The sequence below is a fragment of the Pavona decussata genome, unplaced genomic scaffold, assembly GCF_977016875.1.
Source record: "Pavona decussata unplaced genomic scaffold, jaPavDecu1.1 SCAFFOLD_21, whole genome shotgun sequence".
NCBI lineage: Eukaryota > Metazoa > Cnidaria > Anthozoa > Scleractinia > Agariciidae > Pavona > Pavona decussata.
The window spans coordinates 2,353,102-2,374,950 of NW_028145444.1; the positions used below are offsets into that span (position 1 = coordinate 2,353,102).

Below are 21,849 nucleotides of genomic sequence, written 5' to 3' on the forward strand. Positions count from 1 at the left end.
AATTACTGGTTAACGTTGAGGCAGTTTGTAATCTGTTGTTAAAAGCAGGAACCTCGTGTTGTTGTAAAAATTGTATCATCGGCCACGATATAAAACGAATACAGAAAACAGTTGTCAAATAAGAATGAGAAAAGTTTCGCAATCAAATGGACTGAAAAATGGAAGATTCAATTTCTAACTATGCGGGGTGGGCTGAGGATGTTTTGGTACTGCTCGACCCAGGTTCTTCGCGGCCTTCAGTGAAAACGGAATGAAAACAGTCAAGTTTTGTCAACTCAGCTATGCTACCAACACGATGCAAAATTCCATTGAGTGAATGAGTATTATCGGAGAATATGGAGAGATTTTCTAAAAGAAAACCTTCCGAAGATGAACTTCTTGGTTGTTGGGAGGTAAGCTTATAGGTGAATCATGGGCAGAAATCGCAGAATTTACTGTAAACAGCAAGCATGGTTTCATTTTGGCTCGATAAAATTCCGTGTTCGATTTTTTTTTTTTGCAGATCGTGTCTTGTAGGTTGTCGGATGAAAATTATCCCTCTGTTGAAGGGTAAGGAAAAAATTTTGTCTCTCTTTGTTTTACGCTTTAAACTGTTTAACACTGAGATGCTCCATGTTTCTCCTCAAGAAATCGTTAGTTTGCAATTGCGGTTCTGACATACAGGTACTTGTTTTTATTAAGTTATTCAACAACATGGCTGTTTGGCCGACCCAGTTCCTAACTCTAATCTGACGCATATAAAGCCTATAACAGCTGTTTGAATGTTAATAGTCAATAACCAAGTATTTGTTTGAGGATCGGTTCTAATTTCGAAGGATAGTTGGTCGTGCTTATCCAAGGTTTCAAACACTGGCTCCTGGAAGCATAAAAAATATCATATATGGTTATGTTTGCGTTGTTTTCTAATCATCTCATTTACATTAATTTGAATAAATTATTATCATTCATATTAGAGGGTGTCAATGGGGTATAGCTGTAGTTTCTAAAAACAGTTTAAAAAAATGCCATTTAGTCAGTAAACTTTTAAGCAAGAGATAAGTCATTTAGTAAAAGAAAAAAAATTATCTTGTGTCATAATCTAGTCACCCCCGACGATATCAATCAATGAAAATCAATCATTCATTGCAATCAATATAATCAATAATAATTAATTGATTGATATTGATTGATTCAACCAATCAATAGAAATCGAAACCCACTCACCGACACGTCTTAATTTTATTGATTTTTATTGATTTTTATAGATAATCAGTAATTGGTTATGCAACAGTATCTGAGTAAAACCTGACCTTTGATTGATCTAACGCCGTATGCACGTCACGCGTCATATATACAAATTTGTGTGTTGAGATGGGCTTTTCATAAAATAATCAGTGAAATGGACATAAAAAAACGTTCTCTTTTTATGATGATTTCAACAATGATACAATGGCGGACGCCTGTGCGCAGACCGTTGCATTTGGGATCTTTTAATACTGAGGAAGAAAATATAGGAAAAGGGAATAAAATGTTGTTGTTTTGAGACCATCACTTGTTTTAAATAATTAATAAATAATAATATGATGCTAAAATTAAAGGATACGTTTAGTTATGATATATATTTGAACAAATAAACTTATTAAAATCATTTGTCAATTCATGTGATGCATATTATTAAAAAGGAAACCGAGATTTGAATAATTAATGATAATCAATACTAATCAATGCAAATCAATGATAATCAATGAAAATCGAAACTCACTCAACTTTTGATTTTCATTGATTGATATCGCCGGGAGTCACCTGAGATGCAGTCACGTTTGCTGACTGCTATTCTTCATCAGACGATGATTTTGAACGGATTTTAATTGGCATAATGGTCTGCTATGTCTAACTCAACAAAGGTTTTTTTTTTTATGGTTAGATGTTAGATTAATAATTATATATGTATATATAATTAATTGTCCTCACTGAAGAAGGTACTTGTCTAGTCTTTTTATCTCCAAATTATGATAGAAAGTGACAACAGCATTTTGTGGCAGTCTGGCATTAATTCGCAGCAGGCCTGGAACTAAAAAATAAGACTGCGAATAGAGTGTAGGCTCAGCACTTGTCACTCCAATAATTGGAGTGACAACTGGGGGAAGGGGGACAGCATTAATTGTTAATGCTGCCCCCCATTTGGATAAAATTGATTCTCTGTGGTGATATTGGATTGTATGACATTTCATAACAGGACTTTACTTGCATGATCTTAATACTAATTATGTAATTAATCTGTGTGTTAACATACATATGTCACATAATTAGAGCTAAACATTATTGATTCCCCTGTAATATTCCGAAGCATTCTTTACAATAGGAATTAAGTGCAAATTGTGCGTCTGTCTGTCTGCCTCTTTGTCTCTCTTTCTCTATCTTGCCAACAGACAGTTTACAAAACGTTACTTTACAATCCATGTAGATCCTAACTTTTATTGCTACCTATTTTTATAATTAAATCTAGGGGATTTTTTTATGTTGCTTGATTTTATTTTTCATAATTTTTAGAGGACCCCCTGAAAACCACTTTTTAGTGATGGAGGCCTCCTCTTAAAAGATGTATTTTATTATTACTACTATTATTATTATAATTATAATTATAGTTATAATTATTATAATTATTATTATTACTACTACTACTACTACTACTACTACTACTACTACTACTACTACTACTATTATTATCATTATTATTATTATTATTATCATCAGAAAGAAGAGATCAGATTGATAAAATTTGTTTGTGAGATGAAAAAGTCTTCTCAAAATAAACTTATAATACCAGTAAAAAGTCATTAATGTTATATGTCAAGTGTTGTTTTGTCTTTCTCCATTTCCATCATTAGTGTAAAATTTCAGCTGGAGGAAGGTGGGGATTTGGTTTGGATGATGCCGCCAGCCTTGGAACAAGAAACTGACCTCCCTTTCTTCTCTTGTGAAACATTTGTGGTTAGTGTTAACATCATCAACTGTAACTGGACAAGTCTTTTCTAGCCTGAGTAAATGTATGACATTTCACAGTGCTTTGGTGGGATCACTCCTTGGTTGTGCCACTTTCTCCGAAGCGCAAGTCTAAATTTAGACTCAAAATAATTATGTAATTTTGCAATACCCATTTTATACCCTCAGAAGCTGTAAACTTAAATCCATTCATATTCATTATTTTCTTGTCTTGTATATGTTCAGTATGGTAGCTTTGAAGGTGAGCTGATTTGCTATGGCAGTGATGTGGATAGAATTGGATTGAAGGTAAGTATATTGTTGAGGTTGTTGTGGTTTTAAGCAATAAATTATTTTATGATTATTGTTAGTTTCTGGTTGAATTTAACAAACCAGTGTGATGTTTAACATATTATACACCTTCAACACCCATGGTCTCTTTTAGGGCCAGTAAAATAATTTAAAAACAATATTATTGTCATTTATAATTTGCAGTTCATATAGTATAATTTGTTGTTTTGTTCCTTTACTTTCATGCAATCTAATTTCTTGGTTTAAATATTAAATTTGATTCATGTTCATTTCAATCTATTACAGTGTGTGCTGGAATCAAACCAACTAGTATTGTGTTATGACAAGCATTTGAGGCTTTGCTGTCAAAAGGTAACATGTATGGTCACTTTTTAAAAAAAAAAAAACAATACCTCAGGTGTTTCAACACTGAGTTCATTGATTTCTTTTTCTTTATATGGTTACAGCCTACAGTTTTTCTAAAGAGGAATTATTTTCAGCCAGCAACAAAGCAATAAAGAAACAAAACAAACAAACAAACAAACAAACAAAACAAAAAAACAAAGTAGGGCACTACCTTATTTAACCATTTTAAGCACATACCACTTGGTAGGGTACCAATGGGCTTAAATTAGGGTTAGGTTTAATTGGGTGACAACAGGAAAATCGAGAATGTGCAGTTCCAGAAAAAAAATCCATACCCACCCTATAAAAGGTCATTGGAAATTCCTAGGAGGAGGGGGGTCTTAAAAGTCAAAATTTTAGAAGCAAAGTATGAAGCTAAACTGGAATTTCCTGGGGGGAGGGGGAGTACAAAACAATAAACCTTTCATGGGGGCAGCATGGATTTTCTGGAACTGCAGAATTTATGAGGCATGATACTAGCATAATTTCTTTACTGCAAGCTAGAGACTTCGTACCCTTGTAGTCAAACAAAAAACACTCTTGGAAACCCTTGAAATGTGACTAAACTTTTGCAAAATGTGTATCCTGACCCCCTGCTTTTAAAAAGTAATCATTATATTGAGTGAGTATATTGTGTACTGACACTTATTTGAAACTCCTTAGGTGGATCAAGTAGAATCTCAAAATCCATCACCTCATCCCTATACTCTGCTGCCTGCATTAGACGAGGGCTTTTTCACAGACATCACTCTCACTGCCAACAATGGCACAAAGGTGTTTAAAAAAGATTACATAGTTACTTTATTAATTTATTTCTATAAATAATTGATAAGCAGTAAATTAAAGATTGTAGTTGTAATTTAACTTGTTTCACTAGTACTGCTCCTCGCATATTGTGGGGTTCCAGACAAAATCCATACCCACCCCAAGGAAGGTCACCGGAAATTCCTAGCTAGGGGAAGGAGGGTCTTAAAAGCTAAAATTTTAGAAGGAAAGTATGAAGCTAAACTGGAATTTCCTGGGGGGAGGGGGGTGCAAAACAAAAAATCTTCCGTCAGGGGAGTATGGATACCTTCTGGAGCTGCACATTTTGCCAAAAAATGGATGCAACTTTTTATTTATTTTTTCTCACTTTTTCAGTTGTTAGCTCACAAGACAGTGCTGTGTTGTTTCTTTCCTGACATCTTTACGTGGGACAAGATTCCATCTTTCCTCACAGATCTTTCTCCAGATGTCTTGCATGGACTCTTGCATTATTTTTATACCTGCTCTCTGCCGCTTGACATCACTGAGGACACAGCAAAGGAACTGCTGAGAATATCTCAACTAGACCTCAAAAGTTTTGGGAATTTAGGAGAGCTTTGTACTGAGTTTCTTGAAGCAACAGCTGTGAAAAATAGTAAGTTTGAAACACTGATTAAATTGTATGTGTTAGCTTAATTGGACCAAGGGATGATCTCAGGAGTTCTGGGCTATGCCCTAAGTTTGTCAGAGAACATGTTACCTGCATGATTAAAATTTGCTAATTAAATGAAAATTTATTCTGAAACTTGTTTTTTAAATTTGATTTTGTTTTGAAATTTTCTAAATCAGTAATATTTAATGGGTTATTCTTTTGTCTTCAGGAGATTAATTAATTACTGGATTAAATTATACAAGAAAAATGTTACTGGTTTAGGAATTTTAAACAAAAATCAAGTTTGAGCCACAACATATCACCTGCCCCCTTTAAGTCCACCACCACTCTTATTAAAGGAGTATTCTTAAATTTGCTTCTCTCATGGCAGACAATAATATTACATCAAATCAAGCTTTTCATACCCTGCAAGCAGTGGTTTCTCCACCGGACGCTACCGTAGCATCCAGTGGAGAAACCACTACTCACAGGTTAAGCTTTTCACAAAATGTATGATTTTTCTTGCAGGAATTAGATGCCTGATGAGTGAACTATACAACATTTTAGAGAACATTTTGCACATGACAGAATCTCTCGCTGCAGGCCTCCGCCATAACAACAATCCTTCAAAAATTGTTGATGTGGCAAAGATGGCACTAAGACAACTTGCTGTAGGTGAGGAGCTGGGTATATATAAGGCAGCAGTATACAAGGATATTTGTTTTATATTAAGGGAGGTGGTGTGGCCAAGCAGTTAAGGCGCCGGTCTTGTGATCTGATTCAACCCCCACTCTAGCTGCTTGCTGGAGTTGTTCTTGGTAGCCCCAAGTTCAATGCCTTGGCTGTGCTTGTAAATGGCCAACTGATCTGCCTCCTGCCAGTTGTTTAGATTATTTGTTCTCTGTCATTTGAGTGGAATGCCTGAAAACTAGCTTGGTATAGCTAAGAGCACCTCCACTATAACCAAAAGCATAAATTATACATTTTTTCTTTCCAGGAATTGTAAAGTTTGTTTTACTCTGTGACACATTTACCAAGCACAAGTCTGATTTGTCAAGAGATGAGCGGCAAGAAATAATTCAAAACTGCAGAAAAAGGTATTAATATAAATGCAATAAATGCTGTCACTTTTAAGTTAAGGAAGTTGATAAGTTGAAACTTTTAAATGCAGTTACATGTAAAATATGCAATTTAACAATGTTAAGGACAAAGAGGACCAGTGTACTGGTTCTGGTCAGCAGTGTTTACATAACGCATGCGCGAGAATTCCACGTGCTCTTGTATTGAAAGGCATTTTGTAGTGGGAAGAGTGAGGATTAGCTGAGCATGTTTGCAATTCATAAAAGGCCATTTCCCTCTCCCTCCCTTCCCCTTTCCACTATTTTTATGGGTGCCTGTCTTCCTTGCTGCAATTGGGGCTCATTGCTGGGTTGCCAGGATTTGCCAACCATAGGAGCGGTCTCCATCCAGGAGCTGGCTGCCAATATTGGAAGCTCCTGAATGTCTCAGGCACCCAACGTCCACTTGCAGTTGTTAATTTGTGTTTTCTAATTATTACTTTGATTGGTGATTATTTTGGGCTGGGTGGGAGACTGGGCAGGGAGATGGAAAGGCTGAAGGAAGGAGAGAAGGAACGGGAAGAAAAGTGTTGCCAGGAGTAACCAATATATCTAAAAGATGCAGAAAGGAGATAATAAATTGTAGATTAAAATTGGTAAAAAGGCTTAAAACTGATCTAAAAGAACTTAATTAAAAAGTTTCCTAAATTTTCGAACCGTGTCTCTGGTTCTTCTTCGGGGAGACAATGAATTTTGAAATTGAAAATCACTGCTTCATATTTTGACTCCCAAGAGATCTTAACAGCGGCACATATGCGCTTGGGAACACTATTCTTTCGTTGACAGAGTTCTGTTCACCAAAACAGCAAAATTGTAGATTGTTCACTCCCAAGGTAAATTAGTCACATTACAAAACTACTAATCGATAAGCGAATAATCAATGACAAATATCGAAACAGTGACTAACCATAATATTGAGTGTTATATATTATCAAACACAAGGAAGAGTGTTAATCATCAATAATTGATTTCCAAACACTGAGGCGAGAAGTAGGTTGAAAAAATCAGGTGCAGCCAAGTTTTTTTCTAACTATCTTCGAGTTGTTTGGAATTCTGTTGAAACACTCTTTCAAGTGTTTGATATTAAGCTTCTCAAACCATAAATAATTCTTGGATAAATTCAAAGTAAAAGTTCATCAAAGTTTATGATAGTTACAAACACATTTCCAAACCTCCTTCATGGAAGTGCATTCCTTTGTTTCTCTCATGAGTTATCCAAGAGCTTGAAAATGCATAGCAATACATGATGTGGCCAATTACCATTATACTTATTTTAAAAAGCTAGAATTAAGCTTTTTTAGTTTAAACTGTTTTAATTTATTATTTAATAATGCAATTAATTTTAGACTCAGAATTTCATATTGTTTGGTGAGTGTCACAGGGTTAATATCAGTTGTTACACTGTTGTCCTGTCATGTGCCTAGCCTTATGTAAGTAAGTCTTACCTGTGTAGTCATATCACACTAGCCACTTGATTACCTTGTCTTGATGCCAGGTTATTAAACAGGCAGGTAACTTTGAACTTCCTTGTTTATTTATCAGCAAATGAATGAATTTCTTGTGTCATGTGCAGGTTACCAGGTTTTGTAGAACTTGTAGAGAAGTTCTTGATCATTTTTCAAGCTACATTGTCTGGATTCAGTAATTCGGAAAAGGAGCAAGTGGCTTTGTGCCTCATTCCTGAGGTTTGTGAATTATGTACATTGTACAATGTGCTATATTTTAAAGCTAGAACTAAACAATGCAAAATGAAAAGTGCAAAAAGACTATCATAAAATCAATTTACCGTAGTTAAGTGTCAATGTATTTAGTGCAGAGCACTAATTGGGGACACTTTCCAGATCGAATTGGAATTTAGAAGTGTTGGTTTTTGAGGAGAGGGGAAAAGTGGAGAACCGAGAGAAAAACCTCTCGGCGCAAGGACGAAAACCAACAACAAACTCAACCCACATATGATGCTGAGTGACTCTGAGAATTGAACCTGGGCCACATTGATGGGAGGCGAGCGCTCTCACCACTGCAACATCCCTGCTATTCCCAGCATACCTGTAAAAGTTATACTTTGGCACCTTAGTTTTTTTTATTATTACCGGTATGCAGAGTAAGGCTTTCCCATTTCTAACCACAATGTTAATAGTTAATTTTTCAATACCTGTATTCAGGTGGGGTCTCTAAAATCCATACCTGTTTTCAGACATTCAGACCAAAATGATAAAATCCTCCCCATCCCCCTGGGGATGAGTGTGTGTGTTGACGGGGGAGGGGTGTAATTTCCCACCTGTCCAACCCACAACCACCCTGCAAAATCTCTGATTGAAGGTTTTTATTGCTTCTTAACTGCTACGTAATGGAGCCCATTAATTAAGTGATGACACTTTCTATGAAATCAATTTTCATAACTGAGTGCTCTTTCATGTTCAAAGTTATTTTTAAAGTCAAAACTAGTGAGCAGTTTAAAATATCTGGATCAATATGATATCTTAGTATGTTTTTGCAAAAAAATTGTACTCATCTTAGTTAATTATTTTGCTTTCTATTAAGATTGAGAAGATGTGGTCAATATCCACGCAAATTGGAAATGATGCTCACGCAGCACTGGAGACAATCACTCAGAGAGCAGACAAAGACCACAAGAAGAAGACCCACCTTCCAAAGATGGCAACATCTTTAAGCAGGACACTGAGAAATGTAAGTAGAGGCCAGGGGAACCTCAGTATTACTCTAGTATTAGTATGATTAATTATTATATATTAAATTATATTTCTAATATATTTTTAAAAGAAATATTAATGTTTTGGCGTCATCCTGTTGCCGAAACATCATGTTCTCGCATTAATATTTGTTTTAAAATGTTTTTCCATATCTTATTATATTTTTAGCATTATTAATGGTCTAATAGTGTATTTATGGCTGTGAAGTGATTTTAGAAATCTAGTATCTATCTATCTATCTGTCTGTCCATTTGTCCCACCGTCCGTCTGTCCATCTGTCTGTCTATGACTGCCCCCAAACTGTGACCACTATGTTATCTACTATGGCCACTCTTGTTATCCACATAGAAACTGATGAAGTCATTTTTTTATCAACCAGTGTTTTGCTAAACAAAAGCTGATGTATTTTGTTATTTCTAATGTTCACTAAATCCAATCAATCAACGTGCATTAATGCATTCCAAACTCACTTGATGGACTATGGGCTGTCTTAAACCAGGTTCCACTGTTCAGTGAACAACTTGGTCAACATGAGGTGGTGCATCATAAGGACCATGATAATTAATGGACTGGAGCATTATTTAGCTGTATTTACTAATTATTGTGTCAATCCTTTAGGCAGTGCACTTGAGGGAAGTATTAACACTAAAAAGATTTCACCAGAAAGTTTCGTCATCACTGATGTTTATGTTGCAGAAAAGGTGAGTGCCTGTCATCACGTGTGCTGCATATTTTTGAGTAATTCTTTTTGTCTCAAGCTGAAATATACAGTCAGCTCTCTTCCATGCACATGTGCACCCTTGGGATCAGCCACATACATGTATTTGTGGGCCTAATAACCCTTTAAGCCCTAACAGAGGGTTCTCAATGTGTTTTTCAGGATCCAGGATTTGGCTTTTTTAAAGGTCGGGATTCAGGATTTTAACGGAAAAGAGCGACGATATTCGGGATTAGAATTAGGCACGGGAAGCGGGATTTGACGATTTTACGAAGCGGGATGCGGGAAATGTAACTCTAAAGAAAAGAGATCCGGGAAGTCCGGTGTCAAGAATGTAGAATGAAAATCTAGTTGTCACTGTCAGGATGCCTGAAATTCACCTAAGGAGAGAGATGAATTTTACAAACATACTGGTTAACATCTCGTTCTTTACAAATGGTTGAACAAACTCGTTCCCAGGGTCCTCTAAAGCTGGGGACGAGGTTGATGGTTGAACAGTAAATAAATTGTAAGTTATAAACAGAAGCCCACCACTGTCACCGTCCTGGACGAGAAAAGAAATTTACGGGTCCTACGTCTTTACAGATAAAATTTCTTCAGTGCTCGCTGAGACCTTGCAGTTAACTTAAGCCGATAAACCTAAACAAATGCCACAGAGCTAGCATACACAACGGCATAAAAGAACTAATTCAAATGGCTCCAGATGATAAGAAAACCTCCATTCGGTAAATTTGAGTAGTTTCCGCCATGATCAAAATCAAAAGGTCAACAGAGAGATCTCACCACATTTTGATCAAAAAGGAAAATCTCTCAGAAACGTACTCAGGAAAACACTTAATCTAGAAGTCTACTTAGACCAGTGGGAGTCGTGTTTGGCCTGTCACCTTTTAAAATATCTGTTGCAGTCCCACGTTGTGGTACGTGAGTAGCAATGCTCTTCAGGCTTTGATGGCCATTGTCCCTGACTGAAAAGTTTTCCAAGGATCAGCGTGATAAGAAAGGCAGTCCTCACCACTCAATTGAGAGAAAAAAGAAAAAAAAAGGAAAACAGCAAACTCTAAAAATAAATTATGAACTGAATTATAGACTGACGTGATTCGCGGGGAAACTTTGATAAAATGAACGATGTTGATGGAGAGAAATAGAATAAATAATCTTACAGCTAATTTCTCGGTGACCGAAGACCAGTGCAAAGATCAGTGCTCAGATTTGCAGTGGGAATTTACATCCAACTGAAAATGACTTTTTTCGTGGAGGTAAGGGGCTTAAAAAAATTATGACCTGTCCGGGATCGGGATTGGGCTAAAACAGCGGTCGGGATTACAGGATTGACGGAAAATTTTGTCCGGGATGGCGGGATTGGAGAACCCTATTGGGGACCCTCCTAACAGTGATCTGCATCCAATTTCTTCTTGTGATATCAATGCTTATTCAACCTCTGAAGCCATGATGATCACCCAAAGTAAATTTTTTTGCTATAAGAAAAGTATGGGGACAAGATAGGAGAATTTGTTCTTTGATGTTAGGGGTTGAAGGGTTAAGGAAGGTACTTCTTTTTGCACATAAGTTTTGATCATCATGGATTGTATACTGTATGAGAGACTCGGGGTTTTTTTTGGAGGACACTTCCTCACAGAAGTATTTTTGCGCCGTTTATGATAATGTGCAGTTCCTGAAAAATCCATACCCACCCCATGGAAGGTCATTGGAAATTCCTAGGAGGAGGGGGTCTTAGGAGTCAACATTTAAAAAAACAAATTATGAAGTCAACTAAACTGGAATTTCCTGTGGAGAGTGGGGGGGGGGGGGGTGGTGCAAAACAAAAAGCCTTCTGTGGGGGCAGTTTGAATGGATATTTTCTGAAAATACACTATACAGGAAAAGCAGACCTTAGCAAGGGATGTTGGACTCTAAATAGAACCCTGCATTTTTCAGGGATCCCTTTTCTTGCTTGGTTTGAAGATGACGCATGTTTTACAATAAACCAACGCAAAAATATGGTTAAACTTTAAAGTCAATAAGAACAAATTTTCATTAGATAGTTATTGAAAATGTTTTTTTTTTGTTAATTTTAGAGGAGATTTTAGTTCTTTGTCAGAAAGGAAAAAGCTAAGGTCAGTTGTGAAGAGCATGGACAAACTATTGTTAGAGGTAAGTCTTAATAAAAATAATAATAATAATAATAATAAATAATGGTAATTGAACTGAGTGGAGTGCAATTTGGTCTGAAATCATACGCATGATTTCAAAATTGAACGAGCGCACAGCGCGAGTTCGATTTGAAATCACAATTATGATTTCAGACCAAAATTGCATGACACAAAGTTCAATTACCACTTTATTACACCTATTTTGAAATCACAGAGTATCATTGTCAATTTTAATATTCTATTTTTGTTACTTCATTTCCATTTTGATGGGCTGAAGAAAGGATGCAATTTAGAGCAAAAAATGGTGCAATTTGGGAATAAATCGCACTGTTGAGAGCCAATCAGATTGCAAGGATCACCAGTGATTTCAAAACGGGTGTAATAATAATAATAATTGCACAAAATGACCAAAATATGCACATCAACTATATAATCAATAATATAATTAAGAATTCACAAAAGTCTATCTGAATCCAATAAAAAGCTAATTAAAAAGATGCATGTGACATGTGTAAGGAAAAATTGTTAAAATATTAATGTAAGATTTTTTCCTGTTTAGTACTACTGTTTGGCTGCCAGTTGCTTAGAATGTGGTTAGGATTAAACACAGTCTGTAAAGTAAGGCGAGAGGGAAGCAGCGATGGCGCAGTGGTGAGAACACTCGCCTTTCACCAATGTGACCCGGGTTCCATTCTCGGGCTCAGCATCATTATGAAGGTTGAGTTTGTTGTTGGTTCTCGTCCCTGCTCCGAGGGTTTTCCTCCAGGTACTCCAGTTTTCTACTCTCCTCAAAAACCAACATTTCCAAATTCTAATTTGATTTGGAGAGTGTCCCCAATTGTGCTAAATACTTTGAAAGTTAAATAAAGTGATTTATTTATACTTTGTCATAAGTGCGTAAATTATGATCATGATAACATTAGTTGTACATTAAGAAAATTAAAATAATTCAATTAAAAAACATTTTCTTTGGTTTTAATTTGATGCAGATTCCAGATCAGATTCGCAGTCTTCATAAATTTCCAAGGGTATTTGAAAAAAAGCTGCCTTGGAAGGAGTGGAAGCATTCATTTAAAGTCTGGACATCATTTGTGGTAAGCCTGTGCAATTAGTTGGTTTTTGTGGTAAACCTGTGCAAGTACGAAACTTTCGAATACAGGGGACCACACGACACACAAATAAACTGTTCTGAATGTGTTTTGTTTCCGGATCTCTTGTAGTAAAAATGCACCTACCAGACATCACTTTACATGTAAATAAACCAAACTGATTGCAGGGCGGACAATTTATTTGGGCTAACATTTCAGCTAGCACAGCTAGTCTTCTTCAGGGCCAAAGTTACAATGCGAAAAATTAACGGCTCTTAAATGGATAAATTTGAATGCAAACATGGTTGGTGTTTCTGGTAAGGCTGTGCAAGGGGTTGATGTTTGTGGTAAGCCTGTGTACGTGGTTGATGTTTGTGGTAAGGCTGTGCAAGTTACAGAGTTGGTAAAACTGTGCTTGTTCCCATTTTAAAGTCTTCGTTAAAATCCCTCTCCCTGTATCCCCTCCCCCTCCCCCCTGGATAACTCATTGCCCTTCCCTCCTTTCTTTTGTTCTCTCACAGAGTCTGGCATTAAGAAAAGTGTTGGCAAACAGGGATATTCTTGAGCCAGTAGTAGAACAAACCAGTAGTCTAGTGCAGGAGGAAGAATTCACACATCTTGTTAAAGAACTTGGTTTTCTAAAAGGAACTTGTGACAAGAACAAGGCGCACAATCCGACACCAACAAAGGTAAATAACCAGACCCAAATTAAAACTAATTGCATGGCAAAAGCTAGTGTTGTTAGCAATAAACGAATTTATACTTATCGATAAATTTAGAACGCATTTTCCAAAAATAACTCAGTCTGCGTTTCAAGTAAATAATGTATGAAACACGAGAAAGATATTTTTATCCGATTTTCATTCACGTAAAAATGGTTTGAGAAAACGAGGCGCAGGCGAGTTTTTAAACCCACTTTGAGGTGTTTGGAAATCGGATGAAACACTCTTTCGAATGTTTTATATAGCTTCTCGAACCATTGATGATTCTTGGAGAAATACAAAGCAGAAGTTCACCAAATCTTATGGCAATCAACATTTCACCTTCACGAAGGTGACTTTTTTTTTTTTTTCTCTTCATGAATTATTAATAGGTTTTTTCTAACTTTTGAATTTGGAAACGCGAGTTTTACGTTCTAATTTTTTTTAAGTATAGTTTAATGGCCTTTTTAGCTCCCACGAGTCTCCTGTAGCTCAGTGGTAGAGCATCTGAACTAGTAATCGGAAGGTCTTAGGTTCGGCTCCTGATAGGAGCACTCAGGTTTTTTTCCGAGTATGCCTTTGTCACTTACTGAATAATGCATCATTCTCGTATATTTGAGCTGTTCCTGCAACTTCTAAATTCTGTTTTAATTTGTGTTTATTGAAGGTATAATGTCTTTTGAGCTTCTGACTGCCGTGCGCAATTATTATTAAGTCGTGATTTTTTTTTTTTTTCGTTCATTTGTGTTTTTTCTAGAAGAGTACCGCGCGTGTGGAGTCCGTGGTCACTTGTCCGCCCGGAGATAAGAGTCCTCTGGCACGCTCAGTCATGCAACTGTTGAAATCCGGGGATCATGCTGACATGAGATTTATTTTAGACAAAACAGACTTAACTCATTCTTCCACTTGTGAAGGGTTTCAAGGGATCAGGAATCAGAATACATTGGAGATTTCCGCTCACAGAGTGATTGTAGCTACACGATGTGATTGGTTCAGAAGGGCGCTGCTCAGTGGCATGAAAGAATCTATTGAAAGGTACAAGAGTCGTGGCGTGATTTAAACTGTTGTTTGTTTGTTTGTTTGTCATGAAACTAGCCAGGGCACCCAGCGAGAACATTTAGTCGAAAATACTTAAAATTGTGTCTCCTTCATAGTCAGAATAGATTTATGCTCTTTTTAAAGGGATAATTAATGTTAGCTAACACAGTGTGGTCTGTTCCGGGTTTTAAGCTGAAAATTTAAGTCTTAAGAAGAAGACGACACTTTTAAGTTTTGAAAACATGTTTCGAGAGAACCAACTGTTCTCGTCAGTTATCCTGTGGAAGTGAATTTGAATATTTAAGTTAATATACAAGGTATAAACAACACATGTTACATGGAATAGAATGCAAAACTTAACAGTGTCGTCTTTTTCTTAAAACTAATTAGTAGCCTGCTGCTAGCAAGACCTTTTGGAAAAATTTAAGTCGCAGAAATTTTAAGGAACGCTTTCTTATACCCGAATTTTTTTTATATAGTAAGGATGTTTTAAGCCGGATTCAAAAGCAGAACTTCACATGTGCTGAACCTAAAGCTATAGTTTTGGCTAATTGCATTAGGTTTGCACATGTACATTTCGACGTCTGAACCGGACCCGAGTGTCTTTCGGTGATTCCTAGTATGTTACCACTATTTGCACCCTGTGCCCTCGAATTTCCTCCACACGGTAGTGTAAAAAGCAAAGGATATTAACCCTTTAAACCCCAATATCAACCTACACATTCTCGCCAATGTTCTCCTTATTTTTCTTATGGAACTTGTTAAGAGAATTTGTTAAAACATCAAGACCTTTTGTCTTTGGTGATCATTTTATTAGGAGAATTTGCATGCTTGTCTCCATTTGGACTTAAAGAGTTAAGACCCTCAAAGGCATATCAACACCCAACTCCTTTCAAAGGATTTTACCTTTTTTTAACAGAAGCTAACCCCAGAACCTAGTTTGTATTTTTATGTTGTATTGGTGATGTTGTTGTTGTTGTTGTTCAATTCTGTAACTTGCAGGCGGATCTTAATTCCCGACACCAGCCCGTGTCTATTTCTCAAGTTTCTTGAATATGTGTACAGCGGTACACTAGATACACACAGCCTCAGTTTGGATGAAGTTCCTGAAATGTTAGCGTTGAGTGATAAGTATGAGGTATGTGATATTTTAACGTGTGTTTACGTGCGAAAATTAAGAAACAGTTGCGTAAACGTAACAAGTTAAGCGCGATACAACTTTTTAAAGTAAACCAAACCGTTTATGGAATATTGTTAAAAACTGGATCATTGTATAATGCAATTGCCGGGATTTGATTGGCTTAGCGACCATGGTATATGAGCCATTGTACCATGCCCCAGGAAATAACGACCTCTAAATTGTCCGTCACGTCCAACAAGGGAGACTGGAATAATTGTTAAATATAAAGGATAAGCGAAATCAAATCAAAATTCAATGACTTCCTTACCCGATCACGAAAAATAATAATTAGTTTATAACAATTTTTAGAAGTAACTGAACGTAGGGATAAAAGTTGGGGAACACTCAAATAGCAGGGGTAATCGAGTGGGTAACCCAAAAGCAAAATATAAACCAAATAGAAAGATATTCATGAGTTGTGTTTAATCCACTAGAAGGCCTTACATACATGTCTCATATTTTTTGGGAGTAGATAAAACCTTACCCCGGGTACCAGAGGCTATATTTCGGGCCCTCGGTCAATCACGATCCTACTTCGCGCGCGCAAGAAAAAATCTCCACTCGATATAAACTCATTAACTAGTTCGGAGGGAAAATTTTGTTTTCAGTATTTTCCCGAGAAGCTTTTCGCTTTAATTCCGTGGTGGTGTTTGTTGTTCCAGATGGATTCTTTGAAGGAGATTTGTGAAGGGATGTTGTTAAGAGATGTTGATCCAGACACTGTGCTTCTTTACCTGAGCGTGGCTGACCAGTTTACTGTGCACCGTTTGAAGGTTAGAGCAACTGAATCTTTTACTTGCTATAAAGACTGACATGGAACAAAATAAGAAGCGTTCAAAGATTTCAATGTTACGGGACTTTTAACTGTTAATCAGTGCTTTTGTCTCGTTGCTAAAATACCCAAATAGCACCGAGACAAAAGCACTACTGATTAACAGTTTTTATAATATTTGAATAGTCACATTTAAACGTTTCATCCACAAACTGTACAATGTCGGTAATAAACGATGGTCACACATGCTACCGCGCCGTTTGAAAGCGCGGGAAAATATGCAACTGTTGCCAAGCGCGGGAAAACGGACGTAAGCCAAGTTTATGGCTGGTTTGGTGTCACTGGTTTGTCTCATTTTAAAAAACATATTGCATGTCAAGTTTCTTGAGTCAAGCATAGGGTGTAGCAAATAACGCAAACGATGCCTGTTTTTGTATTTGACAAGAAGTATAAAATTCCCACAGCGCCCTATTTTTGTCCTTGCTTTATTAGGAAGAATGTTTACGTTACATAACAACGCACCCAGAAGTCATGGACTCAGATATATTCCAAGAGCTTCCATGTCAATTGAAAGAAGAAGTCACGGATAAAGTTCATCAGAGCATGTAAGTGTGGTTTCCATTCATTGTGAGGGCTTTTTGCAGTGGCAAAGACTCTACCACTGCGACCATGGTTTTGATCAAAGCTCTTTTACGTATCGCCCAGTAAGATGGACGGCGGAAAACTTCTCGCGACGTTGATTAAAGGGCCGGGGGGTGGGGTGGGGGTCGATACCGATACCAAGTACTCGATATCATCGAATACTGAGGTTTCCTTCAAAAATATCGATACTTGCAAGAAATATTTGAAGGCTGTGTTAGTGCCAGAAACAAATATTTTTTCCTCTTGTATGTGCTGTTGCACTGAGCTGGAAGGATGATTTGAAAAAACTGGTATCGGCCCATGTTTCGCGACTAAATTCTACATGTAACGTAACTAAACAACGTGTGGTATGTCGTCATGCTAACGTGAAAATTCTTGGGAAACTTACCAGTCCTCGTTCGTTGTTTTGGTTTGTGAATGGATAAGAAAGATTTGTTTACCCGGGTGGTTTAGCGAGACTGAAACTTTTGGCCGTCAGAATGGATATATTGTCTATAGCGTAAAGAGTGCCTCGAAATATCTGGGCTATAGTAACTCGGCTACTAGGCTTCCTCCCTCTTCTCGAACCGATGAAGAGTCAGGCTAACTACTTTAAAACCGGGGTCTGTCAAGTAACGGACAATCTTTTTACATTTTAGGCCTCAGGTCCATCCGATTACCGAGGAGGTGCGGCAGGCTTTTGCTGTGAGTATTCTATCTTCTAAATTAGTAAAAAATGGATCTTTGTATAATGCAATTCCAGTGCGGGATTTGATTGGCTTAGCGGCCATGGTATATGAGCCATTATACCATGCCCGAGAAATAGCGACCATTAAATTGTCTTCTGGTTGTTCTTGCAAAGCGAAATCAGCAAAAACAAGCAATATTTCTTGTACGATTTTTTTTCCACTCACGCTTGTTGGATATGAGATGATTATAGACAACTTGGCCCTTCGCGCCTCGAAGGCGCTTGTGGAATAATTGTTAAACATCGCTAAAGAGTCTCGTCTTTTTCTGTTTTTCTCAATTCTTTGCTCATGATTGTGAAATACATCTTGTTATTCCACAGGTTACTACCTTAGAAGATTTTGAAGACATGATAGAACACGACACAGATGATAGCGATGATGACGACGACGACGATGATGATGATGATGACGTAATGCCGAGGGGCAACAGCCAAGTTGAGCACTGCATTGAAACCCTCAGGGGTATCCTGGGGGATAGTGTACCGAGGAGGGAACTGTTACGAGTCACTCTTGCTGCGGACTGTGACACAAACAGAGCACTTAACTTCTATTTTTCGTGACACAAGCGTGACACATGCTTAACAGTTTGGTTTGGGGCATAGGGAGCAACAATTCACCTGCGAGATTCACCGCGCCTGCTATTTTTAATAAGAGAAGGATTAGCATTGATTGGATAGCAATATTATCCTCAGGCTAGGCAATGTTTGTTATATCATAACAAGGGTGAGATAGTTCTCCATGGCTGCGACTCTATGCTGTGCGCTTCTGCGCCGTCTCAAATCAGTCAGTGTTCATTTGAATTGAACTTTCCTAAGCTGCCTCATATCACAAACGTCCACTTGGTCATGATACCGAAATTCATTGTTTTACTGTATCGGAGACTTCTCGTCGGCAACCACCTCTTCTATCGGCCATTTTGACTTCTCCACCACCTCACCAAGGTCAACACCTCTTTGGACAATTGTTTTGGTCACTAAAAGCCTGGTCGTGTGACCTGGATTTACGTTTGTCGTTCATCCTTAAATCAGTGTTTAATATGTCTCAAGATACGTTTGACCTACGCCTCACGTGAGCAGGTTGCAGAGGCTTGTCGCTGGCCTAGCCTAGCAGAGCCTTGACTTCTCTTTTCGGTGACGCAAACGTAACACGTGCTTAAGACACCAGCCCATAAGGAGTTTGGTCTGGGGCACAGGGAACAACAATTGCACCTGCAAGATTCACAGGGTCTCCGTCTTTTTAGCAAAAGAATTTCAAGTGCAAATTCAGTGACACGAAACACACGACTTACAAATTTACAGACTTTGGGCCGTGTTTCAGCCACAGCTTTGAAAATTTGGCAACCACAAAGGCAATAAGACAGCCAAGTGTCCAGACAGCGAAATTCGTCACGTGATTGACTTTAGTGAATATGAAAAAATACAGATTTGGAGCGATAAAACTGGTGACATAGCACTGGCAAGTCTTTAGACAATCTTAACTTGTTTGAGTGAAACTCTTTAATTCCTAATAAGCAACATACGTATATTCTTTTCATAGCACTCCATAGATTTTTGTGGTAAGTTGGGAAAATTTATTTAAATATCAAGAAATTCATCTTTATCATTTTCCTTATTCTCACAACCTGATGTTGTAAGGAGAAATAAGATGTTTGTCACTATTGGAAGAGTAAGTCAGCCTCATTCCCGCTAGCCTGCGAACAGGCTTCCCTGGCGTCTCAGCGCGCCGACAAGCCTGTTCGCAGGCTACGTTCCCGCGGAATCGCGTTTACCGAACGAGCCGAGCTGCCCGTCTAAGGCTTGGGACCGAAGGCGATAGCGCATCTTCCCTATCGGCTCAACGGGTGACGTCACGAATGGGAACGAGGCTGTTTCCAGGTTGTGTTTGCAAGTCCTTGTTCCTCGCGAAGCGAGGTTAATAAATTTGTCGGGCCGAGCCGGCCCGAGCGGAGCTAAGCCGCGCGAATTCGAGCGAAAAATATATTTATATATATGTATGTTTATATATATCTTTGAAGATGTCCGCACTGTTGCCTGGCACCAGTGAAAAACAAAGTATGAATGACGTCAGACTGTCTGGCGTCGTCTGGAGCAAAATTTGCATACATCGGAAAAAATATGCGTGCATGATCAAATTTCAACTGCAATGTTCATCAATATTCACTGGATACAAAACTATCTCTCCAGAATCTTTTCCTTTTCTTTTAGAAATCTTTTTTGTGAAAGATTGCATTGAAGAAATTACACGTTTTGTGGCCGCGGTAAAATAATTTTCTGTGGGAAATAAACTCATCGAACACGACAGCGCTGCAGGCCCGTTGTACATTACGTCCAGCGTCAGAAATAGATTTTCAACCGCAAACTAGCCCCTATGCCCCTTTTAATCTCCTCATTTGATGCTACAGTACGAGTAAAGAGGGCTTTCCATCCAGCCCCAGCTTCGCGTGGTTTTGCGAGTCACGTATTTCTAGTTACCTTTTTTTCTTGTACGAGTTTTTCTTACATTTCGTTTGTAAAGTTTGAGCAAGCTTTCAGTGCGGAATAATCATTGACAAAATATTTTTGTTCGACTTGCTCGTATCAACGACCATGAAAAACTACTGACAATTCGGCTTGCTTGAATGACAAGTTGTCAAAACTTGCTCTTGTGCAACTCGACGAGTTGCTTCCACGAGTCTCCTGTAGCTTAGTGGTAGAGCATCCAAACTAGTACTGAATCGGAAGGTATTTGGTTCGATTCCTGATAGGAGCACTCGAATTTCTTTTTTCCGAGTATGCCTGTGTCACTTTCTAGAATAAAACATCATTCTCAAATACTTCTTCCTGTTTTGCCGATGTTTGAACAAGGATAATTGTCACGGAAAAACTTGACAATTTTTGTCACTTTCCAGAATACATTTGCTCCTTTTGCTTATCACTGTCGTTTGCGACTTCTGTAGCGCGCGTTTCTCGATCGTGTCACCAATAAGAAACCCAATAGCTCAGTGGTTGTGCCCTAGCCCGGTCTCCTGGAAGGTCCTGGGTTCGATTCCCGCTGGTGGCTCAGAAATTTTTCTGAGCAATTTTGACTTGTGACAAACTTCCCCATTGTAGCTCATTCTGACATAGCTCTCCTCGTCATTCAACATTTCCTAGACACCTGCGCTTGCCGCCGGTAAGATGAGAAACAAAACATGTCTCAAAATAGATACGACAATTTTCGTGTCGTCCGCGGAGTCAGGTTGTAGGTTTAAATTACACAAAGCAGTTGGTGTTTTGGTGATGCAGTTGTCACGATATTCGGATACAAGAAAGTTGTACAGTCTCAACAAATCGGCCTCGAGCCGTCGGCGGTTTAAATTCACACTAATTTTTGCCGTCTTCCAGAAAGATGCGTCGTCTTATTTTGTCCGTTATCTTTGCCCTTGCTACAACAATGGACTTTTTCACAGATAGCATTCGTGTTTTGCATAACAAAGCAATTGAATATGGAAGCAAGGCAATTCCTCAGTCAATGCAGTCATTCCTTTGTGGAACATTAACACTGGGATAAAGGGAATTAGCTTCATAAAGGGGTTGAAACTCTGATTTAAATGCAAAGGATCTGGGTTTGGGGTTACCAATAAGTGTCGAATTTTTTTTTCATTTTAGCAACGCTTAGGTTGGTCAAAGTATTTATTTCTGTTACTAATTTAACGTAACGGTGTCGTGTCTCTCTCTCTCTCTTTTTTCCAAAGTGAAAATTGTATCGCAATTTTTAGATCCCAAACGTTTTTCTTTAGGCTTTTTCTTTGAAACTATTTGTACAATACCAGTCGCAAATATAATTTAACTCTGAACGAAGGCGATTCGAACGCAACTTGGGGTCAGGTTTTTATGCTGAGAAATTACTTATTTATGAAGAACATTTTGAAGCTGTAAAAACGGGAAATGTTTACTAATAAATGCGTTGAAATGATTAGGTGCTTGTTCCTT

At 37.9% G+C, this 21,849-nt stretch overlaps 2 protein-coding genes and 1 long non-coding RNA gene across 3 annotated transcripts in view; 2 read left to right on the forward strand and 1 right to left on the reverse strand.

Annotated features, from left to right (window-relative positions):
• Positions 1-245: 245 nt before the first annotated feature.
• Positions 246-21,833, forward strand: LOC146486193 (uncharacterized). The gene is made up of 21 exons (XM_085099296.1): positions 246-392; positions 503-549; positions 2,868-2,970; positions 3,208-3,270; positions 3,559-3,624; positions 4,321-4,431; positions 4,798-5,056; positions 5,582-5,728; positions 6,051-6,150; positions 7,745-7,856; positions 8,713-8,859; positions 9,501-9,583; positions 11,676-11,751; positions 12,740-12,844; positions 13,360-13,527; positions 14,297-14,574; positions 15,580-15,715; positions 16,420-16,530; positions 17,022-17,134; positions 17,810-17,855; positions 18,220-21,833. Exons 1-21 carry the CDS (start codon positions 336-338, stop codon positions 18,457-18,459), a joined length of 2,568 nt encoding a protein of 855 aa, XP_084955422.1. The 5' UTR covers positions 246-335; the 3' UTR covers positions 18,460-21,833.
• On the forward strand, positions 9,612-10,648 carry LOC146486194 (uncharacterized). Its single transcript, XR_014860077.1, has 2 exons — positions 9,612-10,051; positions 10,114-10,648. It is a non-coding gene; the product is annotated as an uncharacterized LOC146486194 (long non-coding RNA).
• The window catches only part of LOC146486195 (cyclin-F-like), a 49,022-nt gene continuing 41,782 nt past the window's right edge, over positions 14,610-21,849 (reverse strand). Inside the window, exon 19 of the transcript XR_014860064.1 lies at positions 14,610-15,373. The gene's annotated coding sequence lies outside the window, so the exon portion shown is untranslated. The remainder of the gene's footprint in view (positions 15,374-21,849) is intronic.

Excerpts from the sequence above, each read along its gene's own strand:
- LOC146486193 (XM_085099296.1), top strand. The coding sequence starts at position 336 with ATGGAGAGATTTTCTAAAAGAAAACCTTCCGAAGATGAACTTCTTGGT. Across the intron at positions 4,432-4,797 it reads CTGCCAACAATGGCACAAAG|TTGTTAGCTCACAAGACAGT; the intron begins GTGTTTAAAAAA and ends TCACTTTTTCAG. Across the intron at positions 12,845-13,359 it reads AAGTCTGGACATCATTTGTG|AGTCTGGCATTAAGAAAAGT; the intron begins GTAAGCCTGTGC and ends GTTCTCTCACAG.